At 39.5% G+C, this 11,992-nt stretch overlaps 1 protein-coding gene across 1 annotated transcript in view; it reads left to right on the forward strand.

Annotated features, from left to right (window-relative positions):
- The window catches only part of LOC141052917 (uncharacterized), a 190,565-nt gene extending 179,559 nt beyond the window's left edge, over nucleotides 1-11,006 (forward strand). Inside the window, 1 exon segment of the mRNA XM_073550242.1 lies at nucleotides 9,315-11,006. Coding sequence (XP_073406343.1) covers nucleotides 9,315-10,717 — 1,403 coding nt within the window. The 3' untranslated portion in view covers nucleotides 10,718-11,006.
- The last annotated feature ends 986 nt before the right edge of the window (nucleotides 11,007-11,992 follow it).

Raw genomic sequence — 11,992 nt, forward strand, 5'->3', positions numbered from 1 at the left:
TGATTCATCTGTCAAGGATGGATAGGGACAGGGACAAGATGGCAGAGAGGATATTACACCTCACCCTAGAGATCGTCTTCCGGCTTACTGGAGAGGTGAGAGATTCTGATGATGTCACATTACATCATTCTTATCTATGGGAATAACAGATGGACAGAACTGGAGAGGTGAGGACTCTGGAAATGTCTGTAGTGAGATTTATTAATGTGTCTCTCCAAAACCAGGATTACACAGCAGTGAAGAAGACCTCTAGTGAGCACTGTCAGGCCCCTGTGTCTGAGGGATGGGGAAGATCCCTGAGCCCAATCACACGGCTTTCATCTTACCCCCTGAAACATGAGAACATCAATGACCAGAAGATCCTAGAACTCACCTACAAGATGATTGAGCTGCTGACTGGAGAGGTGACACTGCTGAGAATGATGGTACATTATAGAGTAACACTATGAAGGGATCGGGGGATGACATTATCATTGTATGTGTCAGGTTCCTATAAGGTGTCAGGATGTCGCTGTCTATTTTTCCATGGAGGAGTGGGAATATTTAGAAGAACACAAAGATCTGTACAAAGACATCATGATGGAGGTTTCTCAGCCTCTCACATCACCAGGTAATAGACAGGACTAAATACACACGGCCTATAATTATCTCTATGTAAAGAATTTAATTAATTTCCTGTAAATGGTTCTTCCAGTTCTATCCAGTAAGAGGACAACACCAGAGAGATGTTCCCATCCTCTACGTCCACAGGACTTTAAACAAGACAATCCCAATGTTCCTCAGGATCACCAGGTAGATGGAGAGGTGTAATGAGATGTAATGGATCTCCCCTATGATGTGTAGACGGCTGTGACGGTCTTGTGCTCAGTCTTGTTTTATCCACCAGTATTATATGTTTTATACTTGTGTAATGAGAACGGTGGAGATGGCAGGATTAGAGCTGATCATAGATGTGACTTCTCCATCTGTCTGTGACTTTACAATATTTGTTTCAGGGTGAAGATCTGACTCATATTAATACTACAGAGACATATGTGAGGGGTGATGAGTGGTGTAAAGAGGAGATTCCTTCACATAACTGCCGAGGTGAGTAACTAATAAATGCAAAGAAGTCACAGATTCTTCTCAGTCACTGGCCCTGCTTTATCAGTGGCCTTGTCCAGTCATATCACAATTAACTCCTTTAACCCCAAAGGCTGTTTGTACTTTCATGACCGGGCCAAATTTTACAATTCTGGCTACTGTCACTTTATGAGGTAATAACTTTGGAACACTTCAATGGATCCCATTGATTCTGAGACTGTTTTTTGTGACATACTGTGTGATAATGGTAAAATTTCTTCAATATGACTTGCATTTATTTGTGAAAAAATGGAAATTTGTAAAAAATTTTAAATTTTCAAACTTCTATTTTGATCCCCTTTAATCGGAGAGTTATGTCACACAAAATAGTTTATTAAATAACATTTCCCACAAGTCAACTTTACATCAGCACAATTTTTTAAACATTTTCTTTTTAGTTAGGGACTTATAAGGGATAAAATTTGACCAGCGATTTTTCATTTTTCCAACAAAATTTACAAAACCATTTTTTTAGGGACCACCTCACATTTGAAATGACTTTGAGGAACTTGTATGACAGAAAATACCCAAAAGTGACAACATTCTAAAAACTGCGCCCTTCAAAGTGCTCAAAGCCACATTCAAGAAGTTTATCAACCCTCTAGGTGCTTCACAGGGATTTTTGGAATGTGGAAGGAAAAAATGAACATGTAACTTTTTGTCCCAAAAATTTTACTTTACACTCCAGTTATTTTATTTTCCTAAGGGTAACAGGTAAAAATGGACCCCAAAATTTGTTGTGGAATTTCTTCTGAGCATGCCGAAACCCCATGTATGAATGAAATGCAATGTTTGGGCACATGGCAGGGATCAAAAGGAGAGCCATTTGACTTTTTGAATACATTTGCATTTGCGGACACCATCTTGCATTTGGAGAGCACCTTATATGCCTAAACAGTGGAAATCGCCCACAGGTTACACCTTTTTTTTAAACTAGACCCCTCAGGGATCTTCTCTAGATTTGTGGTGAGCACTTTGAACCTGCAGGTGCTTCACAGAAGTTTATAACGTTGAGCCGTGAAAATAAAAAAAACATTTTCCCCACAAAAATGTTTTTAGCCCCAAATTTTTCATACAATTTGTAGTGAAACTTCTCCTGAGTACGCTGATACCCAATATGAGTAGGAAAACTACTGTTTGGGCGCACATGAGGGATTGGAATGGAAGGATCGCCATTTGACTTTTTGAAAGCAAAATTTGCTGTAATAATTAGCTGACACCATGTCGAGTTTGGAGAGCGCCTGAGGTGCCTAAACAGTGGAAACTCCCAACAAGTGACACCATTTTGCAAACTAGACCCCTAAGTGAACTTATCTAGATGTGTGGTAAATACCTTGAACACCCAGATGCTTCACAGAATTTTACACTGATCTGTGAAAATGAAAAAAAAAAAAAAAATTCTCGCAAAACTTTTGTTTTAGCCCCAATTTTTTTTCATTTTCACAAGGATAGCAGAAAATGAACCCCAAAGTTTGTTATGCAATTTCTCCTGAGTACAACAATATTCCATATGTGGACGTAAACTTCTTTTGAGGCACATTGCAAAGTTCAGAAGGGAAGAAGGACCATATTGGAGTTGAGAGTTTGCTGGAATGGTTTGAAGGTGCCATGTCACACTGGCAGAGCCACTAAGGTACCAGAACAGCAGAAACCCCATATATGACCTTTTACAAATTACGCTCCCCAGTGAATTCATCAAGGGTTGCAGTGATCATCTTGACACCACAGATATTTATACTATTGGGCGATTGAAGAAATAATAATTACATTTTTACCGCTAAAATGTTGTTTTAGCCCCAAAATTTTTCTAAGGGCTAATAGGAAAAGGACCTTAGTTTGTTGTAACAATTTATCCTGAGTGTGCCAATACCCTACATGTAAATGGGAAATACTTTTCAGGCACAGTGCAAAGCTCAGAAGGGAAGGAGCGCCATATTATAGAGCAGAATTTACTGTTATAGTTTGCGGGTGCCAAGACCTACTGGGAGAACCCCTAAGGTGCCAGAACAGCTGAACTCCTCATAAGAGACCTCATTTACAAAATTTTTGATGAATTATTGTAGGGGTGCAGTGATCATATAGACACCACAGCTGTGTCACAAAACAGCATTGGGCTGTAGAGAAAAACTAATTAAATTTTTACCCCCAAAAAATTGTTTTAGCCCCAGATTTTACATTTTCATAAGGAGAAATGGGTAAAAATGGCACCAAAATGTGTCCCACAATTTCTGATAAATGTAGAAATACCCCACATGTTGTTAGGGCTGGCGGAACGCACCAAATTATAAAATAATAGTAGGTGCGTTCGCAGCCCGGTGTCCACCGTGCAGAGGTGGTACACTGCTGCTAAGTAATGGAAGGATTAAGCGGTGTGAAACCAGTCACACGTGGGTTACGTCACCCAATGTGAACAGGGGCGAACTCTGTTACTGCACAGAGCCGCACAACCGCTGAACGTAGATGCCGGAGCCTGTTAAGCTCACAGAGCCCGGCCAAAAGAGCGCACAGTGTACGGCCACAGAAGTCTACCCCAAGGACACGAGGTTAGAGTCTTTCTAGGCCCACTGAATGCGCGGCGTCGCTGCCGTGAACGCCGCTATAGACGCTGGCTATGGAGCACGTGCACTGAGGCGTGCCAAGTCCCTGGTGAGGACTGATGCCTGACTCAACCTCTATCCTACCTACGCCTAATCCTGGGCACTAGCAGGCTAGGATGCACAACACATGCGTACCAAGGGTAGGGGTTTCTTAATGAGTCATTCACCAGAGACATTCATGTGTGCATACATCACTCACGCCACATAGTCTGTAAATACAGTCTTACCCTAGCGCATGGCCCAGTGGCCATGCAAACCTTTTATAGCCACCAGCGTCCGGGACCTTCCTGGCCTCTCGGATGGCCCAATCCGAACAGGAGCAGGACCTGAGCACATGACCTTCGATCTCCAATGGGAGATCACTCCACGGGCATGCTCAGTGGCCCGACATGGGCACTTAGTCCCTGGAGAATCTCGCTGCTGAGCAGCATGTATTGTCATAGCTGTGCCAGAGGTGGCAGCAGCAAGCAAACCCACGGAGCTGGTCTGGGCAGAGCGCCTGGACCGACAAGTTTGCTGAGCAACCTCCTCTGCGGCTGGAGAGGAATGGGAGACCGCTGGAAGTAAGGCTCGGGATTCTCGCTGTGCAGCGACAGAAATCCGATGCCTAATAACATGTAGCTGTACAGTACTGCTTAGCAACACAGAGAGACTCTGGAGAGACAGAGCGTTATTTGCATCCTGAAGCACAGATTTTCCTAGAATAGTTTGCGGACTCCATATACAGAGCCACTAAGTGTTTGAAGAGGAGAATCCCCCTTCAAGTGATCCCATTTTGTAAATTATACCCCTTTGAGAATTTATCCACAGATGTAGTGGCAATTTTGACCCCATGGCTGTTTTCCAGAAACAAGCAACAGTGGATGTTACGGAGTTAATTGCAAACTGCAATTGTAGTGCTCAGTACATTGTAGTCACCAGTATGTTGTAGAGATCAGTACATTATATCCAGCTCATGCTTCTGGAGACATGGACCTGTAAATTAGGCGGGCTGTCATCGCTACAGAAATGCCAAACATGTGGACGCTATACAGTATGTGGTTTAGGCACACTGTAGGGCTCAAAAGGGAGGGGGCATTTGGATTTGGGAGCACAGATTTTGTTGGATTTTTTTTGGCTGTGAGGAGCCATAACAGTTTTTGTGCTACCAGTAACGTGGAAGCACTCTATATTTCCATTGACAATTAACGGACCTGAGTGGGAACTTGCTGTTTTTGTGGATTGGGTTGAAGCTTTTATTGGCAATATTTACTTAACATTTGGGATCACATTTATCCGGAGCCCTACGCTGAGCACTTACATTGGGGTTTCCAACTAAATTACCAAGTGACGTGATTCAGATGGAAACCCCGAGGGATCCAGTCACTATAATGAGGCAGCAGTTACTCTGGACTCCGTCTGGCTTCTTTTCACCCGTTTCCTTCTTTTCAGAAGTGCACAAAACTGTGGCAGGCCACGCTTTTATGCATGCCTAAAAAGACGGATAGCGCCGCATCATAAGCAGCCGGACAGCGTCCACAGTGCCTGTATCTGTCTCATTGTAGGGAATCTTCTGCCGGGAGTTCCTTCTGAATCACGTATTTCAGAGATACACAGGAACCCTGTGTGAAAGCGCTCAACGCAGAGCGCAGGATAAATGTGCGCCAAGTCTTACTGCAATCTTTGGGAGGCACAATGAAAAAAATCAACAGTAGGTGAAGAATTTTTTTGGTTGTAATTTTTTACACCATTTCTGCAATATAAGTGATATGGCGACTTTATTCTTCGGGTCGCTGCGGTTACAGCAATTCCAGATTTATATCGGGTTTCTCTGTTTGGCTGCTGTCACACACTAAAAGATGCTTTTTATTACAAAAATTAGTTTTTACATTGCCATATTTTGAGAGCTATTATTTTTTATATTTTGTCCGACAGTCATGTGAGGCATTGTTTTTTGCGGGACGAGTTGACGTTTATATTGGTACCGTTTTAGGTCACATGACATTTTTTTTTATTGCTTTCTATTGTGATTTTTGGGATTTTTTTTGTCATTCCTCATGTGGTAAAATTGATAAGGCAGCTCTATTCTTCAGGTCAGTACGATTACAGCGATACCCCATTTTTATTGTTTTTTTATGTTTTGTTGCTTTTACACAAAAAAGTATTTAATAGAAAAATAATTGTTTTTGCATTGCTTTATTCATTTTGCATCGGTTCATTTTTGTTTATATCTATTTTTTTACATAAAAAATTTATCAGTTCAATATATTCATTTTTTATTTATTTATTTTGTCTTTATATTTTGACTTTTGACTTTTTTTTTTTTAAACTTTTTTACTTTGTCCCACTATGCACAAGCATTGCAATGGATTCTAACTGTTGTGCTGCACTCACACAAGCCTCCGAGACCGTGATTTGCCCATGGTCTGATGGGCTTGCCGTAGCCTGGTGACCCGGATGTCATGACGACATCAGGTCACCATGGCAACAATCTGGCCCCCGCTATGATGTCGCGATGATGTCGATCAGAGTGCAAAGGGAGCTCCCTCCCTCTGCACGCCTGCTAAATGCTGGGAGGTTAAAGTACCTCTCTTGCACTGGGTGCAGTAGAGTTATATTTAGTTGTCTAAAAGGTGAAGCTGAATATACCAGTATTGTAAGCACAAAGGGGATTTTGCTGGAGGTAGCGGTCATTCCTGGTACCCTGGATTCAGAGCTTGGAGGGTCTTAGCAAATGGTCTGTACTAGAAGGAATGTTTCTTATTGTCTGTAGAGGAAGACACGGGTATTTGAAACGGCACAACATGGCTCATTGTCCATTCACAGCATTGTTTAAGTAGACCAATCCAGGTCATCCTGGAAATATGAGCCTATGGTCCAGACTATAAGAAGCTGGGTTACACAAAAAGAAGTATTCAAATGTGGGGGCAGCTTAAAGGCTGATGTGCTCCACGATTTACTCTACTTCCCTCAGGAAAAACAGGATAACTGCAGAAAGAGACGTTTAGGTATGTTTTGTTATTTCTCCCTTTTTATTTTAGAACTGGTTTGCATATTTGTGTGTCATTGTATTTTTCCCTTTTTATATATTTATTGTAAGCACTGTATATTTTTATATTAAAACTTAAAATCTTTAATAAGTTGATCTGTGTTTGCTCTAAAAAACCTATAGCCTTTAAGAGTGTGTGACCTTTTTTGAGTGGTTGACAGTAACTACTAGATTTCGGGGGCCTCGTCACCACAAGTGTTTGATGTCTTGTGGCAGCGTAAGAAAGCGGGGTGTGCTGAATGTGTCAGGGTGCGATTTATGCTCACTTTGTAGCCTAGAACAGAGGTTGAGTGCTGGGTTGAGTGAGAGGAGAAAAATTAACCCTTGCAGGCAACACTCCACGTCACATGCTGAGAAGTGTGTATGTGACATCCCCCTTATAAGTAAATTAAATGTAAGAATTTTGAATCTTGGCCAAATGTAAATTATCTTCTACAGCAGAGTTTCGTTTTATCCTGACTTTTCAATTTCTGTGAGAAAAGATCTGTTTAACTGCAAAGAAATTCACGATATATTACATGGAAAAATGTCACACTTATGTTAAGATATGTCTCTGTGTTTGGTTAATGGCTCTAATGACTCTATATCATGAATTTCATGATTTTTTCGATCCTAAGGAATGAAAATCACTGCACAGTCTAATTCTTTTTCTGCCTCTCGAGTCAGGACTTATAGGAGCTCCAATGGTGCCATCATAAATGACTATAACTCCGATTTAGTGCACTTTGTTGAAAAGTTCTCTCTAAATGTCTAATATTTCTTAAAGACACTCGTGACAGAAAGTATTGTCCTCTATGACAGCTTGGATTGTTGAGAGCTACCAGGTCACATGCTATAATTACCCAAAGATGTCACAGTTTTTGCATACCCTTGCTTTCTGCCGCAGACAGTAGTGTTCCTTACCAGGCCCCATATTTCAGATCTGGCATGAGTCACTTTATGTAGTAATAACTTTAAAATGCTTAACCTGATCAAAGTGATTCTGAGATTGTTGGGTTTTTCCGTGACACATTGTACTTTTCGTTAGTGGTAATTTTAGGTTAATTTTTTTGTGTTTGTGGAAAAGCTGAAATTTGCCAAATATTTAGAAGAATTAGGGTCTAATGTTAATTTTTGTATGCCATTAAAACAAATAGTGATACCACACAAAATCTTTAATAAATAGCATTTATCCTATTTCAACTTTAGGTCAACAGCATTTTTCAAACATCCTTTTATTTCTTTAGGACTTTAAAAGGCGTGAACAACCAATTGTCATATGTTCAAGTCAATTTACAAAACATATTTTTGGGGGACCAAATCACTTTTGGAGTTACTTGGAGGGCCTATATTGTAGTAAATTGTACTTCTCATAGTAAAAAAAAACACAGTCAGGAAATTCAACCCTTTTCACAATAAATATCGATGTAGCCCCAATTTTTTCAATTTTACTAGGGGAAATAGAAAAAAATATACCTCACAATATATTTGTCAGCTTCTCCTAAATAGGGCAATTTCATACTTTTGGCACATGGCAGGACTCAGAAGGAAAAGAGCGCCATTTGACTTTCGAAATGCAGATTTTACTGGAATAGTTGGGAGCGCCATTTGCAGATAATCTAAGGTGCAGAAAAACAGTAGAAAACCACATAAAATTGACTCAATTTTCCTCAATGAATTCATCTTTAGGAGTAGGGATTATTTTGACTCCATAGGTATTCTCTGGAAACTAGCACACAGTGAATGTTGGAGAATGACAATTGTAAATTTTCCATTTTAGTACCCAAGAAGTGGTGCTCAGCTTGTACTTCTAAAGACACGCACACTGTAAATGTTTAAGTGCACTCTTCCCGTTACTGCAATGCTAAACATGTGGATGCTAGCAGTTTTTGGGCGCACTGTAAGGCTCAGGAGCAAGGAGGGCATTTGGCTTTTGGGAACCCAGATTTTGCTGTTGGATTCTGGAAGTCATGTTCCTTTTCATAGTTTACTTTTAGATTTTTTTAATTGTCTTTGTCTTTTTAAATAATTGAATTTTGCTGCTTAACTTGTCATTTCTTTGGGTATTTTACAAATATTATAAAAATATAATTCATTATAATTCATTTAAAATTAATCTTTATTCCTGGCAGATGACTGCACCAGAAGATCAGAGGGGCAATTGGCATCTTCAATTTTTAAGTCAGATGGCCTTAATATCAATCAAGATAAAGCTAACATCTATGCCACTATTCCAGAAATGCAGACATCCTTTCACAACAAAGATCTATCATCTGATCCTTTTAAACAGGTCTTATCTTCTGATTCATCACAGATTATTAAGAAAACTAAAAGTTGCAAAAAAGGTGTTCAATATCATAGTGCTCTGACAGCAAACAAGCATTTTTCAAGTTTAGAATATGAAAAAACTTTTTCCCTCAAAACGTGTTTTATTACACATCCAAAAATTCACATGGAGGAGAAAAGATTTTCTTCAGAGTATGGGAAAAAATTTAACCAGAAATTAGAGCATGTTAGACAAAAAAGAGTTCACACAGGGGAGAAGCCATTTTCATGTTCAGAATGTGGGAAATATTTTGCATATAAAGCATGTCTTGTTAAACATCAGAGAACTCACACAGGGGAGAAGCCATTTTCATGTTCAGCATGTGAGAAATGTTTTGTAGATAAATCAACTCTTGTTAGACATCAAAGAAGTCACATAGAGAATAAGCCATTTTCATGTTCAGAATGTGGTAAATGTTTTGCAAATAAAACAAATTTTGTTACACATCAGAGAACTCACACAGGGGAGAAGCCATTTTCATGTTCAGAATGTGGTAAATGTTTTGCAGATAAATCAAATCTTGTTACACATCAGAGAACTCACACAGGGGAGAAGCCATTTTCATGTTCAGAGTGTGAGAAATGTTTTTCAGATAAATCTACTCTTATTACACATAGGAGAACTCACACAGGGGAGAAGCCATTTTCATGTTCAGAATGTGAGAAATGTTTTGGAGATAAATCAGCTTTAGTTAGACATCAGAGAAGTCACATAGGGAATAAGCCATATTCATGTTCAGAATGTGGTAAATGTTTTGTAGATAAATCAAATCTTGTGGCACATCAGAGAACTCACACAGGGGAAAAGCCATTTTCATGTACAGAATGTGAGAAATGTTTTACAGATAAATCAACTCTTATTGCACATAGGAGAACTCACACAGGGGAGAAGCCATTTTCATGTTCAGAATGTGAGAAATGTTTTGCAGGTAAATCAGCTCTTGTTAGACATCAGAGAAGTCACATAGAGAAAAAGCCATTTTCATGTTCAGAATGTGGTAAATGTTTTGCAAATACAACAAATTTTGTTACACATCAGAGAACTCACACAGGGGAGAAGCCATTTTCATGCTCAGAATGTGGTAAATGTTTTGCAGATAAATCAAATTTTCTTACACATCAGAGAACTCACACAGGGGAGAAGCCATTTTCATGTTCAGAATGTGAGAAATGTTTTTTAGATAAATCTTCTCTTATTACACATAGGAGAACTCACACAGGGGAGAAGCCATTTTCATGTTCAGAATGTGAGAAATGTTTTGGAGATAAATCGGCTTTTGTTAGACATCAGAGAAGTCACATAGGGAATAAGCCATATTCATGTTCAGAATGTGGTAAATGTTTTGTAGATAAATCAAATCTTGTTACACATCAGAGAACTCACACAGGGGAGACGCCATTTTCATGTTCAGAATGTGAGAAATGTTTTGGAGATAAATCAGCTTTTGTTAGACATCAGAGAAGTCACATAGGGAATAAGCCATAATATTCATGTTCAGAATGTGGTAAATGTTTTGTAGATAAATCAAATCTTGTTGCACATCAGAGAACTCACATAGGGAATAAGCCATTTTCATGTTCAGAATGTGGAAAATATTTTACCAACCAAAGGAATTGTGCTAAACATCAAATATCTCACAAAGAAAAAGGGCATTCTCATGCCTAGAAGGTGAGAAATGCTCTACTCGAAAACTACCTTGTGTTGACCACAAAGGAAAATTCACAGTAAGAAACCATATATGTTTAACAAACTAAAAAAGAAAATACGTAACCAAGAGTCGAAGTAATGACAAATAAGTAAACAAGAAAGCAAGTTTGAACTTACATTAAAACATGCAGCTACTAATATACAATTGTCTGAAAAAGTGTTTGCCCCTTCCTGATTTCCTATTATTTTTCATGTTTGTCACACTTAAATGTTTCAGCTCACCAAGCAAATTTAAATTTTAGACAAAGATATCACAAAATGCAGTTTTAAATGAAGTTTGTTATTATTAAGGGGAAAAGAAATCCAAACCTACAGGGCCCTGTGTGAAAAAGTGATTGACCCACCTCCCCCATAAAACATAAATTAACTGTGGTTTATGAAATCTTTGAAACCTGAGTTCAAATTCCATACCCACACTCAGGTCTGATTACTGCCACACCTGTTCTCAATAAAGAAATCACTTAAATAGGACCTGCCTGGCAAAGTGAAGTAGGCTAGACATCATGCCGCAATCCAAAAAAATTCTGGAACAAATGAGAAGCAAAGTAATTGAAATCTATCAGTCTGGAAAAAGGTTCTACAGCCATTTCTAAACCTTTAGGACTCCAGCGAACCACAGTGAGAGCCATTATTCACAAATGATGAAAACATGGAACAGTGGTGAACCTTCCCAGGAGTGGCAGGCCAAAATTACCCCAAGAGTGCAGCGATGACTCATCCAAGAGGTCACAAAAGACCCCACAACATCCAAAGAACTACAGGCTTCACTTGCCTCAGTTAAGATCAGTGTTCATGACTCAACCATAACAAAGAGTCATGGTCAAAAATGGCCTGGATGGCAGTTCCAAGACAAAAACCACTGCTGAGCAGAAAACATCTGGATGATCCCCAAGACTTTTGTGTGAATACTCTGTGGACTGACGAGGCAAAAACTGAACTTTTTCTAAGGTGTATGTCCCATTACATCTGGCGTAGAAGTAACACAGCATTTCAGAAAAGGAACATCATACCAACAGAAAAATATGGTTGTAGTAGTGTGATGGCCTGGGGCTGTTTTGTTGCTTCAGGACCTGGAAGACTTGCTGTGGTAAGTGGATCCATGGATTCTGCTGTCTACCAAAAACTCTTGGATGGGAATGTCTGGCCATCTGACTGTGACCTCAAGCTGAAGCACACTTGGCTTGAGCAGGAGGACAATGATCCAAAACACACTAGAAAGTCACCTCTGAATGG

Source organism: Dendrobates tinctorius, unplaced genomic scaffold (assembly GCF_039654945.1).
Source record: "Dendrobates tinctorius isolate UK_male_01 unplaced genomic scaffold, ASM3965494v1 ptg000164l, whole genome shotgun sequence".
Taxonomy (NCBI): domain Eukaryota; kingdom Metazoa; phylum Chordata; class Amphibia; order Anura; family Dendrobatidae; genus Dendrobates; species Dendrobates tinctorius.